The following is a 21,325-nucleotide window of genomic DNA, read 5'->3' as shown; positions in this document are numbered from 1 at the left end:
AAAACAATTGTCAAAGATGTAAAATTTCAGTTAGGGGAAATAAGTCCAAGAGATCACTTGTACCACACGGAAACTACAATTAATAACAAGGGACGGTATACTTGAAAAATACTGACAGTCAACTTTAAGTGCCTTCATCACATACACACAAAAGGAAAAGTATGTGATGTGATGTGTATGTTAATTAGCTTAAGATATATACGTACAGGGCCGGCTCTGTGACGTAGTAGGTTAAACCTCTGCCTGTGATGCTGGCATCCCATATAGGCTCCCATATGAGCTGCTCCACTTCTGATCCAGCTCTCTGCTAATAGCCTGGAAAAGTAGTGGAGGATGGCCCAAGTCCTTGGGCCTCTGCATCTGCGTGGGAGACTCGGAATAAGCTCCAGACTCCTGGCTGCAGATCAACCCAGCTCTGGCCACTGCAGAGGGCATGAACCAGTGGATGGAAGACCTTTCTCTAGCTCTGCTTCTCAAATAAGTAAATAAACCTTTATTAAAAAAAATACATGTATCAGAGCAGCATGTTATGTACCATAAATATGTACAGTATTTGTCAATTAAAAAATTTTAAATCCTCTATGTAATTTAAAAGAAATAGCTTCATTGGTCTTATGCATTGTCTGACTTTATAGGAAAGAGATGTTAAAAATTGGGATTACAAAGAAAAATAACGGTGCACAGATTACAAGGATTTCCCTACACAGATTTAAATATATATATATATATATATATATATATATAACTGTTTTATAACTGCATGCTGTGGCTTAGGACAAATTCCCCATGAGGACAACATGCATTGATCAAAATGAAGTTCTACTTCAAAAAACATGACTAGAAATGAGGGTGACAAACCCTGGGAAATGTCTATGTAACTCCCAAAATTGTACTAGTTGTGGCTAAGACATCAACATCAAAACAGTGGGGCCAAGCCCCCACTGTTGCAACCATTTGGGGAGTGAACCAGCAGCAGATGGAAGATCTCTTTCTCTCTCTTGTTCTTTCAAATAAAAAAAAAATTGATTTGTGAAATGTCAGAAGAAAAGTAGTGTGTTTAACATATCTGGTGTGATTTTAAATATGTACATGTAACTAAATTGTTACATCAGTATGAAATAGGAATTTGAATTATTTCAAAAACAAATCTAAGACTTGGCCCAAATGTATCTCTTGCCTTCTCAATGGAAAATGAAGATACCCTTTATAGTTTTAAAATGTAAACAGATATAATACATATACTATATAAAATATATATTAATATTATATAATTTAATTACAATTTTAATTAAAAATTATAAGCAAATTTTTATATTTATTTAAAAGGCAAAGACAGAGACAGAGCACCTATCCACTGGATTACTCCCCAAATGCTTACAATAGCAGGATAGGGCCAGGGCCGGAGCTGGGAACTGGTATGACCATACACATTTCCCAGGTGGGTGGCAGGGACTCAGTTATTTCAGCCAGAGTGTGCATTAGCAGGAAGCTGCAGTCAGGAGTCATAGAAAAGTACTGAACTCAAGTACTCTGGATGGAGGAATGGACAACCTTAACCATCATTTCAATAGCCAAGTTAAATGCCCACCACTCCTTTTAAATTATTTTAATTAAGCCATGTGACAACTGTGTGGATGTCTAAATAGATAAAATGGTGATGGGTTGAGTGACTGGCCTAGTGGTTAAGGCATTGTTTGGGACACCTGCATCCTTTATCAGAGTGCCAGGGTTTGAGTCCCAATTCCACCCCCCAATTTCAGCTTCCTCCTAACACATACCATGTGGGAGGCAGCAGGTGATGGCTCAAGACTTGGGATCCTGACACCCACATGGGAGGCTGCTCCTGAGTTCCTGGCTCCCAACTTTGACCTGGCACAGCCTCAGCTGCTGCAGGCACTTGCAGAGTGATCCAGCAGATGAGCACTCTACTCGTCTCCTCTCTCTCCCCCTCAGCTTCCCAAATAAATAATCTTTTTTTTTTTTTAATGATGAATACAGAACTCCTAATTCCCTACTCATCAAATTCCCCAGTCTCATTCCCTGCCTGTTCTCTTCATGGTAATAAGTAGCACCTTCACCTCCCCAGTTACTCAAACATCTAAGAACTCTAAACTTATTTACTCCAATTCTCACATTCAGTCAAGCAGTCAAGTTCCATTAACTCATGTCCCAAAAGTCCTCTATCCCAACCTGCTCACTTCTCCCGTGACTACTGCCCTGGTCTGGGCCTCACCACATTTCACTTGGATCTTGGCCACAGCCCCCTAATTGGTCTCTTTGATTTTGTGCTGCTTTCAATCCATTCTCCACACAGTAACCTTGTATCAAAGTAAATCTTGCATCCTAACTACAGTACTTGGCTTCTCATTAAAGAGAGAATAAAACCTGAAGGCTTTTACTCCTCTACCACTTTGTAAATTCCTTGCTCCTGTGCTGGCCTCGTGGCATTCCTCAAGCATACGGAGCTCCAACTGCCCCTCGTCTCCACCTGCGCAGCTTATTACCTCCACATTCCACTTCGAAAGGTCTTTGCTGATCATTCCACCTAAAATCGCTCAACCCCATCATGTTTTCTACACTTTCTCAATATCTGCTATTTTTCTAGTTTACTAGTCCGTTGGTGTATGGTCTGTCTCCTTGGACAAGATATAAATTTCACCAGTGCTACTTGTCTACCGCTGACCTCTTGCACTTAATCAGTGCCAACCACATCACAGGCCCTCAGTAGATATTTCTTTTTTTAAAGATTTATTGATGTATTTATTTAGAAGGCAGAGAGACATCTTCCATCCTCTGGTTCACTCCCCAAATGCCCACTACAGGTAGGGCTAGGCCAGGTCAAAGCAGGAGCCAAGAACTCCATCTGAGTCACCCACATGGATGGCAGGGACCCAAGTACATGGGGCAACGTCTTCTGCTTCCCATGTGTGTTAGCAGGAAGCCAGCATTGGAAGTGGAGGCCAAGACTTGATCCCCAGCACACTGGTATGGCACCCAGGTATCTCATTCAGTGGCTTGAACTGCTTGCAACACAACACCTGCCCCAGTATATATTTCTTGAATAAATAAATGAAGACTCCTAATGCATCAAAAGAGATAACAGTCATTTGAGAGGCTGGCATCATGACACAGTTGGTTAAGCTGCTGCCCATAGTACCAGCATCCCACATGGGTACCAGTTCGAGTCTCAGATGCTCCACTTCAAATCCAGCTCACTGCTGACTGGTAAAGCTGAGGAAGATGGCTCAAGTCCTTGGGACCCTGCATTCATGTGGGAGACCCAGATGAAGCTCCTGGCTCCTAACATTGGCCTGGTCCAGCTCTGGCCATGACAGCCATTTGGGGAATGAACCAGAGGATGAAAGAACTCTCCCCTGCCCTCTCTCCCCTCTCCCCTCTCCCTCTGCTTCTCTTTCTCTGTAACTTTTTTAAATACATAAATCAATAACTCTTTAAAGAAGCAGTCATTTGAATATCTGAATGCTGGCATATTTGTTAAACAAAGTCAACGTCCTGTTTTAGCTGTTAATGTTCATCATGCCTTGGATGTAAGCTTCCTAACTGATCACGGCTGATACATCCCTACACACCCTTTTGTGCCTAGTAAATGTCTTAAGAAGATTCAGTGCTAAAAAAAATTCTCTAGGGGCAGGTGTTTGGTGTAACAGTTAAGAGACCAGTTATGATGCCCACATCCTACATTTGAGTGCCTGGGTTCAATTCCCACCTCCTGTTCCTGACTCCAGCTTCTTGCTAATGCAAACCTTGGGAAGCAGTGATGATGACGCAGCTGGTTCCATTCTTGCCATCCACTTGGGAGATCTGGATTGAGTTCCTGGCTCTGGGCTTTGACAAAGGCTGCTGGACATTTAAGGAGTGAATCAGCAGATGGAAGCTCTTTCTGTGAGTGTGTGTGTGTATGTGTGTGTGTGTGCACATGCCTGCCTCTTGAATAAACAGAAATTTTAAAAACTCTGTTTTGGGTTAATATGTTTAATTTTTCTCATAAATGTTTAATTTGTAGATATCTTCTTACAGAGAATAACAGTATTAAATGGCATAGGAAAAGCTGGTCTAGTGTTTTCATTCATTTAATCAACAATTTTTTTTTAATCCCCAGTAATGGAAGAGGAGTTCCCATGACCATATTATTGATTATCTAAATTCCTGTAATTACGCACCTACTAAAGAAAACTCACATTATCATAACATCAAAACATTCACTTATGAACCAACCGCAAATGCAATTACACCATCTCTCATACCTCTCTCTCCAGGTATTCTTTGCATGGCATGACCTATGTTGTTGTGTGAAGTGGGTCTTTCCTCCTAAGACTAATAACTATCTTTTTTTTTTTTTTTTTTTGACTGAGAGGTATCAAGATGTAGGGCCTTTGGGGAAGCTCAGCCTCATGGGTAGGATTAATGCCCTTATAAGAGGCCCAAGGGGGCTTGCTAAACCCTTTTGCTTTTCTACCATGTGAGGCTATATCAAAGGTACCATCCATGAAGAACAGGCCCTCACTAAACACCAAGTCTGTTGGCACTTTGATCTGGACTTTCCAGCCTCTGGAACATGAGCAGTAAGTTTCTGTTGTTTATAAATTACCCAACCTAAAGTATTTTATTGTAGCAGTCCAAACAGACTAACATAATACAGATTTTCTTGTAGTTAAAAGTGGTGGTAGAGAAAGAACCATTCTAATATTACACAAAGCAATTGATAACAAAGGTTTAAGACCAAAGAAAGACCAACTAATAAAGAAAGAAAACTCAATAAGGATATTGACATGACAGATCTGAATATCTGGAAAAAAATAACATTCAAAGAATTACACTCTGATTATTAAGAATGAAAGCTCCTTAGAAAAGCTGAAGCCTTCAACTCTTTATTCAAAAAGAATTTTTGTGAAAGATAATTCCTTTATGATCCCACTGCAAAAGCCAAACAAAGTGAAGCTCTTGTTTGTGGTTACAGCTTTGCCAGAAACTTGTTTATTCTAATAATTAGCATGGAGTTTTCATTATAATTTAAATTCTATTAGATTGAAACTATTTATTTTCAAAATATGTGGTTCCATGTTTCAAGATAAAGTCTGAATCAAGATCTTTACACTAATTTCTTTTTCATTTGGATAGGATTGACTTTTAAGTGTCCTTTCTTTGGAATGAATTATTCCCATAAAGCCAAGATTCCCATGAGACATTCTGCTGGGTGCCAAGGTTACAGTAAATAATGAGCAACCTCAGACAAACAGTAAAGTGATCTCTCCCCTCCAAACTTTAAGTTCACATTATGCTCAGCAGCTAAGTTATACACATATGGGATTTTGCTGGTATATGAAGTTAAGTGTATACAACTAAGGATGGAAAAGATGTGTGTGAACATGTTCAGTATAAGCGATTCAAGAAAACCAAGTGGTAGATCTGACTTGACCAATCACTTCCATGGTCTGGGACAGGATCTCAATTTTCCCTTTTCTGTCTTGATTTTAGGGGATTTTGAAAAATATTCAATTAATGCTATGTGGGGAAGCATCATTTAATTTAAATCTAGTGAGATAGGCATTAACAATTCTACTTTCTAAAGTATGAAGCTGAATTAAGTGGCTGGAAGAAAATCATGCTACTATTTGGTGGCAAGGCCAGCAATCAAATCCAAGTTTCCTATCGCAGATTCTATGACCTATAAGAATATATAAATTCCCACAGCATCAGTGCTCATCAGGAAGAAAGCACTCCCTCAGGTCTAGCTGAATGCGAATGTCAAAACCAAATTCCAGCAGAGAAGGCAGAGAGAACAGGACCACCTACAATAAACACACGCTCTAATTTTCCTCCACATTCAGACCATGAAAGGATGACACACTATTACACTGAGAAAAATTCTATCTCAAAAGAGTCAAAGAACAAAGACTCTTGAAGATAGCACCCTTCAAAAAGCCCAACTGAATCCAATCATGTCTATGTTTCTCTGAAAGCAGGTCATGTTTTAAAAACCTAAAGCACTGCACTGAAAAGAATGTATAATAAATGTGTTCCAGATGAGTCTTAAGGTTGCTGGAGTCAACAAACAAAAATACTGGACACCCAACTGAAACTGAATTTCAAATAAACCATGAACAATTTTTATAGCATAAATAGTATCAGGAATTCAAATTGAACCAGTGCCCTGTATTTCATCTGGCCACTGTGGTCATTCTATTTTTTTTCCCCCTTAATTGAAATTCTTGGTGACACAAAACCAAAGAAAAGGTAGGTTCTCTGTAGCACACTAATGTATCTTAAACTATCAAGTTTCTAATGTTATCACTGACAGAGCACAAAGGACTACCACACTGTGCCCTAGGTATGATCACTGGGTCTTCTGATGCTCTGGGATTAATAATTTGCTCTTAGAGCAGAACATTGCTCCTTAAATCAAGCATTTATTTTGCTCTCCAAGCCACACCGTATATTCTATGGGGGGGGGGCACAAAAACAAAACCTGTAGTCTTTTTTTATTTTTATTTAAATTTTTTTTAAATTTTTTTTTTTTGACAGGCAGAGTGGACAGTGAGAGAGAGAGAGACAGAGAGAAAGGTCTTCCTTTGCCGTTGGTTCACCCTCCAATGGCCGGCGCGCTGCGGCTGGCGCACCACGCTTATCCGATGGCAGGAGCCAGGTACTTATCCTGGTCTCCCATGGGGTGCAGGGCCCAAGCACTTAGGCCATCCTCCACTGCCTTCCCTGGCCACGGCAGAGAGCTGGCCTGGAAGAGGGGCAACCGGGACAGAATCCGGCACCCTGACCGGGACTAGAACCCGGTGTGCTGGCGCTGCAAGGTGGAGGATTAGCCTAGTGAGCCATGTCGTTGCCAGCCAACTGGTAGTCTTTTTACAGGAAAGAGATATGCTAATTGCTAAAAATTCTTTGTAAAGAAATTTAAATTTTTTATTTATTTGAAAGACAAGACAGACCAACTGACAAAGAGATCTCTCCTCCTCTGGTGCACTCTCCCAATACCCACAACAGTTGGGGCTGGGCCAGGCAAAGCCAGGAGCTGGGAACTCAAGCCTTGTCTCTCCGTGGCAAGAATCCAATTCCTTGAGCTTTGCATAGTGTCTGTGAGCAGGAAACTAGAACTAGGGATAGAGCCAGGACTCGGTCCTAGGCACTCTAATATTGGAGGCAGCTGTCTCAAATGGTGCCTTTACTACCCCACCATACACCCACCCTCTGCTTACTAACAATTTTTGAGATCACAAAGCATTCAGAGTCCTGAGTTCTAATCTTAGCATTTGCTACTAATGGAATGTGGGACTCGTGGAGAGCTATTTTCTTCCACTGAGTTCCAATTTCATCCTTGATAAAATAGGGAAAATACTTACCAGGTCTGACCTCTTTATGAAGTACAAGTTGCTGTCTTCAGCATGGTGTCAAGTCGAGACCACCAAGCAAGTAAGCAGGAGGTAACCCTAGTTCCAGCTACAACACCACTAGACGTGATGGTAAAGGGACCGTAACTTCTCTGGAGTTCTGAGTTCTTTAGTGATAAATAGGGACTCCTGCGGTAACAGCTCGGCACACAGCGGCCTGCACTAGCAACAGGCCAGGAGGTAGTCCTCGGGTCTGTCCATTCACCTAACCCTGTTTTGTGCCTCAACTTCCTCATCTTTAAATATGGGAAGCCTCCAGACTCCTTCACTTTTTAGGAAATGCTTATGGAAGCACATCAGAATCTTCCACATATGTGAGCTTTTTGTCTCTCCTGCACCCTTGGGGCTTATTCCAGTGGAGATGGAGGGCTGGGGTAAGGAGCCACTGCTGTTCATGTCCTCAAACTTCAGCCCAGAGATTCAGCAAAAGGATGGGGGTGAAAAGTTTGTGTTCCTAGTGGAACAAGCGCACGGCAGAGGGGACTTAACAGGGCCGGGGTGTAGGCTAACAGCATGCACTGTGTACACTGTGGATGTACACCTTGGCCAAGCCGAAGCAGATACTTCCAAGTGCCATTCTTTACAAAGACTCAGAGTTTAAAAAAAAAAAAAAAAAAAAAGGTTAAATTACATCATAGCCATCTGAGTGAAAAAACCAGAGGCAAGCTCCACTGAGGTATTTTCCCCTTTGCTACAAGCACTAATAATTTAGAGTCGCTGAGCTTGCTTGTCTGAGCACGTCCTTGCTAACAGCCTGCAAACCTGGGAGCAATCAGAAAGCACAGCGGCTTGAAGTCTTTCAGTTGATTTAACTTTTACAAGGCTGTTAATGAAAGACAACAGGCCATGGCCAAGGGAAACGCAATGAAAATGGATGCCAAGAATGCAGAATCAATGACAGGATCCTGATGTCTAACATCCTATCCAAATCTTCCCGGCTCCTCACCAAATTCTGTTTTATTATTCTCCGGTCTCTTATTTCCTACCTTATTTTATTACAAAAAAATTTTCTTACCTCATAAATGAATTGTAGTACACATCCTTTTTTTAATCGGTAAATTGCTTTTGTATTTAAACTTTTACAACATGTCTTAAACTGACTGCAGAAATCCTGGAGGGTACCAGAGTCATTGGTGAGAGTTATTCCAGTCAGGTGACACTAATGCCATTACCACCTGTGGGTTCACATGTGTCTGTACCCCAGATGCGGGCTGAGGCTCACTAATACACCCTTTCCCACACCGAGCAAGCAGAGAACTCACAAAATTCAGATTAATTAGACGGCAGGAAATAAAACCAAATGGAAGTTGCCAAAAACTTGCCATGAGCGCCTGTCATAATTGTGACTTAAATCTTTTTAAACAATGAATACAATCCCACGTTTATTATCCTAATTTATGACTTTAGGGAAGACTCTTGCAGCTCAAAGTGCTCCTGCATTAGTGATTTAGTATCAAAACCAGTGTCATTAAGAATAATGGTTAACACATTGAATTTCAGGAGGCGGCTTCACAGCGCTGAGCCCCCCTAGATGAGGTTGCCATGTGGTGCAGCATCGAGCAACACTCAAGCTGCTGCGTTTTCCAGCATGGGACCCTGGGAGTCTTGGGTAACAGAGTTTTAAGGGTAAGTTCACTTGTGAAGGAGACAGAAAGACGAGGGCAATTCTGGGGCATAGGAAAATGAGAAGGCGAATGGTCATCAGTGTTTACAATGGTTTTGACAGTTTCTCAAAATCACACACGTGGCTGAAGTGAGTGCTATTTCTTTCATTCAACACGTCCTGTGTGTTCATATTTGTAGAGCTGATAAAAAGCAGCATTTTTTTAAAATGCCAGTCTCAATTAACTTAATCATCAAATTAAATGCTGCCAAACTGGTGGTGTCTCTTTTTACAGCCATTGAAAGAAGTGGGGCCAGTGCTGTGGCAGAGTGGGTAAAACTGCCGACTGCAATGACAACATCCCATATAGGCACCTGTTTGAGTCTTGGCTGCTCCACTTCCAATCCAGCTCTCTGTTATGGCATGGGAAAGCAGTAGAAGATGGCCCAACACCTTGGGCCCCTGCACTCACATGGGAGACCTAGAAGAAGCTCCTGGCTCCTGGCTTCGGATCAGTGCAGCTCTGGCCCATTGCGGCCAACTGGGGAGTGAACTGGTGATGGAAGACCTCTCTCTCTCTCTCTTTCTCCCTCTTTCTCTCTCTCTCTCTCTCTCTCTGCCTCTCCTTTTCTCTCTCTGTGTAACTCTGACTTTCAAATAAATCAACCCTTTTTTTTAAAAAAAAAAGAGGTTTAAGTTGTCTCCTCACCTCTCAAAATTTATAAGTTGATCAATAATATTCATTGAAAACAATGTGTCACCTGGCACATGAAACATCCCCCAATTTCCAATTTCCCATTTTCACTCAAGATTATAATTCCATCCCAGGTATTCAGAGTCTGTTTTAGGAATTCGTCACTAATCTAGACATGTCACAGCTTCTTTCAAATGCCAGAAGTATTAACTAGGACATGAAAACCAAACAGTGTTTTAAAAATGATTAGCAAAAGGGACACACAGAGAAATGCCTGTGTCCTTAAGGGGTCTCTGTGTCAAGTAGCTACTGTCTACCAGAGGTGAACTATTCACTCATCTTTTAAAAAAAAAAACGAGTCTTGAAAAAGACAGCAGTGCCTTGAAATATATATTTGACATTTTGAGTGTCTTGAAAGGGAAAATTAATTACAATATGCTGTCTAGGTTTTATGGAGTACTGGCTTCTAGAAAAGTAAGCAGAAGAAATATTTACAATACAAAGTAAAATTCTGATATAAACATAATAGCCCCACAAGTTAGAAATATAATTAGGTGAAACCGACTTGTAGAGTAACTCGTTTATGTGTCTTGCACTTTGGCCAAAAAACAATTGCATCAAAGGTTAAATATTCTTTGAAAATATCCTGTACTTGGGACATTTGTGTTCTAATACTAAAAATAAAATTGTGATGGCCTAGTACCTAAATTTCCAGCCACTCTATTTTAAAATGTCATTTGAGATTTTCCCCTTTTTATACTCTACAATTATATACGGAAACTAAACTCACTTGGGCAAAGTCTCCAGGCACATCATTAAGTAACGTGCTTGCATATTAAAAGGCCCTGGGAGAAACGTTAACCTCTTCCTGAGTACATTCTTCCCAGTATTCAATCTTTGCTTTGCTTCCATTAACATTGACGTGACTTTCAGTATAGCATAGTGGTTCTTCAGGGTCCTAGGGTGGAACAGACTCACCCTTCCACCTTGGATCCAGTTCTTTCTATCAATATGACATTGGGTACATTATTTACTCGCTTTGTAAAATGGAAATAATGGCTACTTACCTCTCAGGGCTCCCTAAGAAAATGAAAGGAAATGTGATAAGATGGAGTCTGACACACAGTGTTTAATAAATGATAGTTATCATTTTTAAGTTAATTGAAAATTAAATGGTCTCTTTTTTAAACATATTTATTTCAATAAAAAGTATTTATTCAATGGGCTTACATGGAATAACCAGATGTCAGCCATTGCTTCGTTTTAAGTTTCTAATATACAAGCACCACATTCTCTACAGAAACACTTTGTATGGAAAAAAATTGATTTAATGTTACTATTTTTTGAAATTAAAATTGAAAAAAATGGATTCCCTACACCAATAAGTACAATTAGATATGGCAAATTTTCTGAATTCTACATAAAACATTAGGAGCTAGCTGCACATTTAATTGAGAAAAAAAAATAAATGCAAGACTGTATGCTATTGTTGTTCCATTAATTACTTACAAATTAATTTTCCCCTTAAATAAGTTAGATATTGGGCACTTTCTTCCCCAAAACATCAATAATAAAATTGTTTGACAACAAATGTGAAAAAATATACAATAGTTACCAGTGATGGAAACCACAGCAATATTTCAATAACCATGATTAGTTATCTGGAACATGTTTTTAATATTTCATAAAAGAATGCTTTAGCTCCTTGCTGTAGGTGATTTGGGAATAAGTTGACTTTTTTTTTTTTAATCCAAGGGGACTTATGTGGGGGAAATTCTAAATATAGCTTGATGCCACCCTGGATCTCAAGGGCAGCTACACTTCAAGTCCCTTTGGCAGTCACTTTTTAGGATATTTCTAGGATGGCTCAAACAAGACACAGGAAAACTTTCCTGGCTGTATTTGAAAAATTCATAAAGTCCAGTGCATTTCCATGTTCACAACTCTACTATTAAAATGTCAACCTTTCATCTTTCAATGCTTTTTTCATTAGTCATGTAAATTAATCAGTAATTCTAGAATTACAAAAAGTGCACTAAATTTTCTGACTGGGAAGGAAGAGTGACAACTTGTGTGCTAATCTGCTAAAATTATCTGTAGGAAAAATGAGAAAATAATTCATAGAGAAAATAATGTTGGATCTACTTCCTGCTCTTGGATCCTTACTTTACACAGTTGTAGTTATGTTGTTTGCATAATTTGATCTGGATCCACTACTCAAATTCGGAAAAATACTTTAAAGAACTAAACTACTCAGTCTGAGAAGCTGATACTCTCCTAGCAAAAATCAAGAATTCTTGGAGCAGATGGAGATTTTTAAGCTACTTTATGAATCTCTCTGCTTTGATTCCTCAGCCCCTCTTGCCTCCCAGCTGAAGGTCCAGGTTTATTAACTTGGGCCAGTCACAAAACCCATAATAGCAAGGCTGGGAGCAAAATCTGGGGGTCTGGACTCCCTTTCCATTTCCCTTCCCAGTATCTTCCTCAATCCTACCAAAGCTTCTGTCTAAACCATTAATAATGTTTCATGTGAAAATAAGAAGGGTACTGCAAGTCTGCACAGTCGCTACTGTGTTCTGATTGCCACATACCAGAGTAAGGGAACGAGTGTTAAAGTGTGTGATTATATTTAAGACTCTGATAATTCTCAAGGTAAATTGGTAAACTCCTCAAAACCACTACTAACACAGATCAGGACATATGTACCATATCACTTCATTTTCATTTGAGGTCAATTCCATTTTACAGAGAGAGTAAATAACGTTCCCAAAAGCATACTTTTAGAAAGGTTGTTCTAGAGTTGAAGTCTAAGTTTGTCCTATCTAGGGCCCTTCCTCATCATAAACAGAAATAAATCCTAAAGGGCTCCCACCAGGGAGTGGTGCCAGCCCCTGGGGGGACGTTTGGAAAGGTGTGGGAACAGACTTGCTGTCACAGTATGGGGGTGCTCCTGGCATTTAGTGTCTGAGGTCCAGCTATGTTTAATGACCTGCAATGTGCCAGGCAGTATCTCTCTCACAGAAAAATCAGCATCACCATCAGATGCCAACATCCTTTCCTCTTTGAAAAGCACTGGTTTAGATTAATAAAAGGGCATTAGACAAAATGGGACGTGTGGGGCACCTCCGCGTGATAGATATCCTGCCACAATCTACTCTGAAGCCACAGTGAGGAGTTCGTTTGGGTTTGGCATGGTAGGGAAATGCATGCTCTGCCTAAAATTATTTAGCATTTCTAAGTTCTCTCCAGCTGTGAAAACATCTGAGAAGCTTACTGGGACCAAATATAAATAAAATCCAGAATTGCTTCATATGGTTTTACACTCAGATTTGAGAGTTGGAAGGGACATAGAGTTTTGTGATTTCCCATGCATTCACGGTCACATGGTATGGACTATGTCTCAAGGAAAAACTACAATATCCGAAAGAAAACAACCAAGATCTACCCAGTAAATATGAAAATTGACTTCCTTTATAGCTTAGATGGACTGGATTGGTATTTCTCAATCCATGGTTTTTAAAAAAAGCCCTAAAAGATCAAAACTAGCATGGTTTGAAAATCTGTACATTTTCTATGAAAATGCTTTCACTTTGTGTTTTCAAACTGATCATAATTCAAACAAACAAAAACAAGATGAAAGAAGTCTGCTTGAAATTACTCGGATAAGCACCTGATAACCAAGGGCTGCCCTACAATTTTAGTGTCCCTGTTTAGATTTGTGTTAATAAGAAAATAAAAGCAGTAAATCTAATACACAAATATGGTTTTGCACCAAGTAAAAACTAAAAGCCAGTATTCTGTACCAGCTCCAGTGAGAGAAGTGACTCAGCATAGGGCAATTGTAGCAAAGGCCAGCTGACCTCAGCAGGCTGTTCACTGGGCAGTCAGGGCCATATTTACTTTGTAAGGGTGATTTAATGAATGCTGTCAATGTGCATTTGGCTGAGGTTTTATCATTTTGTTCATAATTAGCTTCAAATTTATTTTGGTATTACACTGGCTTAAATGATGTAACTACGCTTAAATTATATTTACTTTTATTTATTCGACTGTAAAAAATTCCACATTTAACTAACCTTAAAATAAAACAAAGGCAACACTAAATATAGTAGATACAAGGAACTTCTGCAACTGCACACATCACTTTCATTTGGGATTTTTTTTTCCTCCTCTCCAATGATATGCCTCACTATGGGCTACCTGCCCCTCAGGATCAGCCAAGCAACTCCACCAGACTGGATACAATGGTTGGTCCGGAGCAGACAAATGACCAAGTAAGACCAGAGGATTCCGGGAAGGAATGACAGGGAAAAGAGGATGCCTGTCTAAAACTAGATGCTTAAGACCCACACACATTGATCAAGAAGAAACTTTTGCAGCCTATGAAGAGAGCACGTGGGGAATAAAGGCAATACAGATCAGAAGCAAATACAGACAGATGTGGGTAGATAGAAAGATGGAGAGATGATGGATCCGTGCAGGGAATGTCTGATTGGCCAGCCATGTAAGACTCATGAAACCATCTGATCTGGCCCTGCCAAGGCAACCACAGGTGGGACCCAAAATTAATCATCTATACCAGGCTAATTGTTAAGCTGATGATTTTGCATGGCCTGTGAATGCTGTTACAAATATCCAAATGGCCCTCAGCAGAAAAAAAAAAAAATGGCTCTGTACCCCTGGAAGAAGGATGGATTGAAGGAAGCATGGGCAGACAGATGGACAGATTAGACAGATAAATGGATGGCTGGATCTTGACAAGGTTATTTGATCAGCTGATTTCACAGCTAAACCAATGCCCTGATGTTTCAATTATATGAGTTACTGTTTCTGTCACTTGTGACCAAAAGCTTTTTAATTAATATATTGGAAATCATGAAAAGCATCTTTCTTTAATGGGAGTAGATTACTTATACTTGAGAAATTGGACTACATGACCCCTCTAACAGTCAGCAATCCTGTATGTCTGTGTGAGTTAGTTATTTCATCACCCCAAAAGATTAGGACCTTGTGTCTTCTTACTATACCTCTAGCATAGGTGTTCCACAGGCAGTAGAGAGGATGGTTCTTATTTTTTATAATTATCTCTAGAGATATAATATCAAATGGTTTTTTTTTCACTTCCAAATTTATGTATAAGAAAATTATTCAGAAAAGATAAGCTGCAACAAGTTACCCTTGTTTTGAAATTCAGAATCAGGAGAACAGTCCCTCTGTCAAAGAATAAAGATGATAACAAAGGCCCATGAGACTGTAATAACTGTTCACTACAAACTAAAAATCAGAGAAATAGACTTCTTTAAACCCTTTAATGAAAGATTTTGGAAAATTTATCCAAATGACTCTAATGGACTTAACATTCAATTTGCTTTACCTATCTTAAACATTTGGTTGACAATGAACAGAAATTTTGACCATTCAGAAAAAATACAAAGCACTTACATCGCTAAACAAAAAAAAAATTTAAATAAAATGAGAACACCAAGTCAGTAAATAAGATTTACAGAGCTAAATATCAAATGAATGACTCATGTGGAAAGATTTTCTTCAATTTTTATTCCTAGGTATGTAGCTCACAGGCACTTTTTCCTGAGAACCTGATATTACAGATGTTTCCAGGCCACATCCATCAGCTGTAACACTGGTCAACTGAATCTCTGTTCAGCTAAACTAATTTCATAGGAAGTCCTGCAAAGTCAGTAGCTGGCCCGCATCCTAAACTCAGAAATTAGTCATTTTTCAACTGTCCAATTATCAGTCAACCCATTGATTTATTTAATTGTCCTATAGTTCTTAGTGAGGTTTTTGTTTTGTTTTTATTATAGGAAAAGATTTGTATCCTACAATCAGCTCTGAAAACAAATATATCTTAATTCAGCAGTAATAGATACAATGAATTATTAGCTTGAAAACTATTTTGTATTTGTGTGTGTGTGTGTGTGTGTGTGTGTGAGGCGCGGGCTGGAGTTAAGCTGCGCTAGGAAGCTGGCATCCCGTATCAGAGTGCCTGGGTTTGAATCCTGTCCCTACTCCTGACTCCAGCTTCCTGCTAAAGGGCACCTGGGAGGCAGCAGTGATGGCTCAGGCAGCTGGATCCCTGCACAGGGTGGTGGCTCTTTACCACCACTTGGGAGACCCAGACTGAGCTCCAGGCTCCTGATTTCGGCATGGTTCAGCAAGGCTCTTGTGGGCGTTTGGGGAGTGATCCAGAGGATAGGAGGCCTCTGTCTCCATGCCTCTCAAATTAAAACAGAAAAGAATAAATTTGTATGCAGGATAAACTAATATATGTCATGCAGGTCTCTTTAGCCTTTTTTGGTTACAAAAGAAATCTTTCCCAAGCAATATTAAAATACACCAGGCAGTTCTAGCAAAGTTCTAAACAAAACTTCATTTTCACATGTAGAGGAAGAAGTGCATCTTACTCAGATGTAGTCTCTGTAATCAGATAGGGGTGAAGGTTCAAATTACATGTACAACTCGAAAACACTGTCAAATACTTTAAAAGAAATTAGAGACCAGAGTCCATACTTAGGTAGGTGGAACTAGCTAGAAAGGAAACTTCGTGGCCTAGCCTAATCAAAACACTGAAAACACTGCCGATCTGGAGGTGCTGAGGACATGATCTCCTGAAAATACTGGCAATGTCCACAGATGTTCAGGCTGGAAAAAAAAAGCTACTGAATTTTGCAACATGTCTACTTAAGTCTGTATTACACTTCACAAACGGGTTTATTTCAAGCTATCTGTCTATGACTGACTGCCATTGCATTCATTCTATCACATTTTCAGTTTGGGTCCTAAGTGGATCTAAGCTCTGGAACTTGGAAAGTGCTGGAGATAGAAGGGTAATCAGAAACATCATTTCAGGGGCTGCTACAGCTTCCTCCGGGGGGAAGAATTCAATCTATAAGAACTGCTTCAAGGGAATGAAAAGGCAGTTTAGAGCTGGCTATGTGGACAGCGCCATTACTACAACATGATTTCCATCATAAAAATATTATGTATAATAGCGAAGTGAGACTCGGTCAATGCCCAGAGGGCTTTATTGTCTTCAGCACTAACATGTGCCTAACAAAATATGCTTAGCAAATCACTTGCCTGAAAATTGTGAAAAAGTTTATATTCCATCATAATTCTAGAAACAATTTTAATTATGAGTAGCAATATTTACAGTATTTCCATCACTTGATTTTAATATAAACACCTTGCAAACAAAAATGGTACAACTTCTAGAAATGAAAAAAGAATTACAAAGAAACACAGAAAGAAAAAAGAAATCCCAAACAGAGCACCTGGAACCTCACTGAATTCAGCATAGCTATTTGCTGTCAAATGTCTATCAGAGCGAGCACGGGAGTGTAAAACATCGGTTTCTGGACTTTGATCCACACTGTCATAAAAACTTGTCCTCACTTAATATTTCATATTTCTAGTATATGACAAATATTCTCAAGCTTTTGCCTAGTACAAAACAAAGGAATAAAAATCAATCGTGTCACCTTTATAATATTAAACGACTAAAACAACACCCACAATCCCAGAGCTGATTAGTAGCTAATGAAAGGTAACATTATTCTAATAATGCTGTCAAGGATAACAACAGCTGCTAAGTGGTATTAGCACCAGGAAGGGCTTCATTTGTAAGCACTTTCACGTTAGAGTCCTCAGTTAACACAGGATCCCAGGCCTGCAGCACAGGAGGGTGAGAGGTTTCCAGATGTGGTTTATTAGCCCAAAATCAACTTTATGCCAACAGATAAGTCATGAACTGTTCAAATGACATTCTCAAATGTACCTAAACAGGTTGTGATGAAGAAAGCCCATGTATGTCTATGCTCCAAGGTTTAGCTTTTAATGAGGTGCTTAGCTCTGTATCGGAAGGTAGTTATAGGAAACAGTGTGATACAGCAGCATCACTGCTTCAAAGACAATGGAAATTCACAGGTGTTTGGGGATTTAGGAATGCAAGAACCTCCACTCTGTGCAATGACTCCAGATCCAGGGACAGGCAGGATGCAGAAGAATGCATGAATGAAAATGACAACTAAATAATGCAGAAGTACCTTCATCAGGAAGCCTGATGACTGGTGCAGATGAACAATCAGTGAATCTACATTTATTTTATTTCTTAAAATGGGCCACATGACTCTTGTCCCCTTAGAACTATTCAGGGGTTCATTGAATCACATCCAATACTCATTTTACACTTACGCACTCTAAGGAAAGCAGAAAAAAGCAAAGTGATCTGACTTTCTACTTAAAAATATTTCTTTGAAGCTAAGTTAGAATGTATGCAATACGCTTTTACCATCAAGTGGATTGCACTGCGCTTAGTAGTTTGACATTTTTATCATCAACTGAAGTCCAGCCTCTCCGTTAATGCCACCAAATACACAGCCAAACCAGAATACTGTTTCATGAGAAACTTTTGGGTATACACAAATTCTTAGATTAAATTATGTTCTTGGCACAAGTCTGAAAACTTTACAAGTTTTAAAACTGCAGGCCTGCATTACTCTCAAATACTTTACACTTTCGTTTTCCACTGTATGCCCAACACACACATTACACACACACACACACACACACACAGACACTCGAAAATGTTCAGCCTATATGGCCACCATCAACTAACATTTAAAACCCTAACTGTTAAACAGAAGTCGCTGGCAGCCTCGGATGACCTAAACTTCAGAGTATGCACTGTAATTTTGAGAATTGGGATTCTAACCTGATATTACACAGAAGGAGAAGTAATGGGAAAATAAATGTGTCTTCATTAACTCTTTCCCAGTAAGAAAGCTGTGATACTTTCAAAGTTTTGGCAGGTTCTGAAAGTGTTCTTATCTCTGACTAGTCACACACTACCGCTTTCTTCTCCAAACTCTTGATCATCCCACAAGCACTGTAAAAATCAGCCTGCTTCCAGACTCCCTCCCCATTCTCTGTGCTCTAACTCAAAGGTGGGCCAATGCAAGAGTGAAAGGAAACCGCACAAGGAGTAGCAGGTGACCCCCTCCAGAAAGCTGTGCGTCCACACGCGGCCTCAGTGCCTCACCCCAAGCTCGCAGAAACAGTGCCTTCAGAAAGAAACTACTTTCAAGGTTACCCTCTGACCTCTGCAGACTTAGGATTCTGGAGGAAGAAAGCGAAAGCAGGGAGGAGGACTTTGAAAAAGGAGGTTTGAGTAATGAAACACAGATCAGATTTGCCTCTACCAAAAAGATCTTGCGATTAATTCAATCCACACCAGCTCTGAACGTTCGTTAGGAAAAACAACATTAAGGGGCCCAAGCCAAGATCCCAAAGAAATGCAAGAGAGTAAAGACAAAAACCCAGAAACTCACACGGTCCATTTTCGATTGGGCATCACCTCGCCGGTGTGACCAGTGCGCCACCACTCCGCGCAAGGTCCCTACCGCGCCCCCAGGGAGAGTGGGAAGGGGGTGATGCTGCAGGAAGTACCTTGTTTTGTCTCCAAAAGGCAACATAGCAAATGTGGGAAGTTCGTTTCCGAACTCCGCGGATCCTGGGCTCCAGGAGGCTCGGAGTGGGGCACGCGACGCGCCCAGGTGAGGTCGGTGTCACCAAGCCCGCTCCCCTACTGCCCCCGCCGCCGTTCTGCCGCCCGCGGCCGCGAGCTCTCTCCGCACCGCGCCGCCCCCTGGCGGGGAGCGCTCGGCAGAGCCGCGGCCGCGCGCCGGCGGGTTGGAGCCCAGCGCCCAGCCCCGGGCCGCTCCTCCACCATCACAGCCTTCGCGAGCGTTGCTCTCCCGGCCCAAGCGGCCAGCACCGGCTAACCGACAGCCGCAGCCCCGGATCGGCCGCGGCGGGGCTCGAGCCCTTTCTCCAAAGTGCTGCGTCCTGGAGCCAGCCCCAGTGCGCGCGCAGGCCTGCCTCGCCCCGGCTTCGCTCCGACTCCTACGGCTTCGCGGGACCCTCCCGCCGCGCTCTCTGCGCTCCACCCTTCGTGTCCCTCTGCTTCGGTCTCAGTTCCTCCCCAACTCTCCGGAGAGCAGTTTCCACGCACGCCCCGACTGCCCGCTGCGCAGCCGCCTCCAAGGGGACAGACTCCGTCCTCCCCGCCCTCCGCAGGGGCCGACCCCGGCGCTTGGCTACAGACCGGGGAAAGCTGGCCTCCGGGGTCTCCGCGGGCCGCACGGGACCTGCCAGCCCCCGGGGTCCGCTCGCTGCCGCGCCTCCCCTGCGCCCTTTGTGTGCGCGCCGCCACCCTCTGGGCAGAGCCTTCCTTTAGGCGGCGTAGCCTTTGGAGGAAAAAAAAAAAAAAAAAAAAAGAGGGCAAGGAGGCGCGCGGGACCACGGGGGGCTGGAAGGGGTGGGGGCCAAAGACGCTCACACTCACTTTGGGAGGGCTCCGTCATGTTGCTGGCTTTAGGGATCCTCGTGGTCTCGTCCCTACCCTCGGCTTCCCCGCCCCGCGAGGGCCAGGGCGTGGGGCACGGGGGAGGAGCGGGGCCGCTGGGACCGAGCTGGAAATGGTGCTTCCGGAGCTGCGGAGAAGGGGCTCAGACCGTATTTTGGTTTTGCCAAGAGGACTTAGGGTACACAAAAGAGGGGTTCCAGGGTATCATCTCTTTCCGCGGGGACTCCGGGGGTCGAGGGGGTGGGCACATACACTTTTGTATTTGAACTTTGCGGGCAAGTTGGATCGAAACCGACGCTTGGGGTTTGCGACTGTGCTCATTTAAAGTCGAGGAGGTCTCTACCCAGTAAGAGGACCGAAGGCTTCTTTCAAAAGCAAAGGACCCGGGAACAGTTTAAGAGTGACCCAAGGGGGAAATTCAATAGGGGAGAGAGGTCAGCCTCAGGTCACGCACCGTGCCCAGGCCGGGTCTTCCGAGGGTCCTCTTCTTACCTGGTGGCTTTCCTAACAAAGTAAGAGAAGGTAAAGTCCCAGTGATCGTCCAGCCACGCTTCCACCGAGTCCGTGTCGCGCTGCTGCTGCGGCCGCCCAGGGCTGGGGCCGGCCGGTTCCATGATCTGCGCCGCGCGTCTCCGCGGCGAGCCGCGGCTGGCTTCGCACCCGGGCTGGGGTCCCTCCCTCGGAGGCGCAGGACTCTGCCCCGAGAGCCTCCCCGTGCGCCTGGCTCGGGTCTGGCCGGCTTTCAGTGAATCTGCCCCGGCGCTAGGCCAGCCTCCTGCCCCGCCCCTCCCTCCCGGTTCCTCTGGGCTCCCAGGTGTGGCGGGCGGGGCCGGGTGCCGCCGCCCCGCGCCCTCCCTGGGGTCTTTCCGAGACTGGTTCTCGGGTGCAGTGGTTCCCAGGCGGCCGCGACGGGGACCCGCGAGCTCTCCGGAAGCCAAGCGGCGGGGCTAGGAGGCAGGCAGGCGGCCGCTGGGGTGCGCTGTGTGCCGGGCTGGCTCCAGGGGAGCGCGCGAAGGTGACAGTGGGTGTGTACGCGCGTGCAGCTACAGGCGGACCAGGGAGGCGAGGGTCAGAAGTAGAGGACCTAATCCAAGCCCAGAAAGCGACCGCTCAGGGAAGATTTCCCCCAGAGGGCGAGCACAGTGCTGTCCTGGGCGCTTTCCCTCTGGCCTGGGAATACAAGCACACGTCCCGCTCGCTTTTCTCCAGTCCAAGGCTCGGAT

At 42.7% G+C, this 21,325-nt stretch overlaps 1 protein-coding gene across 7 annotated transcripts in view; it reads right to left on the bottom strand.

Moving 5' to 3' along the window:
- The window catches only part of PDE5A (phosphodiesterase 5A), a 159,266-nt gene extending 138,222 nt beyond the window's left edge, over positions 1-21,044 (bottom strand). The window contains exon 1 of one of the 7 annotated variants that reach the window (XM_002717227.6): positions 20,595-21,044. In XM_002717227.6, the coding sequence (XP_002717273.1) occupies positions 20,595-20,716 (122 nt within the window). In that variant the 5' untranslated portion in view covers positions 20,717-21,044. Of the gene's footprint in view, positions 1-7,370; positions 7,490-19,065; positions 19,384-19,841; positions 20,010-20,081; positions 20,217-20,556 lie in introns of those variants that run through there. The other 6 variants (XM_008267901.5, XM_008267898.5, XM_008267900.5 and 3 more) reach the window with 6 other exon arrangements.
- Between the last annotated feature and the right edge of the window lie 281 nt (positions 21,045-21,325).

The sequence above is a fragment of the Oryctolagus cuniculus genome, chromosome 8 (genome assembly GCF_051225735.1).
Source record: "Oryctolagus cuniculus isolate XC-2025 breed Fujian yellow rabbit chromosome 8, ASM5122573v1, whole genome shotgun sequence".
Classification (NCBI taxonomy): Eukaryota; Metazoa; Chordata; class Mammalia; order Lagomorpha; family Leporidae; genus Oryctolagus; species Oryctolagus cuniculus.
Note: the sequence above shows the minus strand (reverse complement) of the source record. Positions and strands in the feature narration are given on the sequence as shown.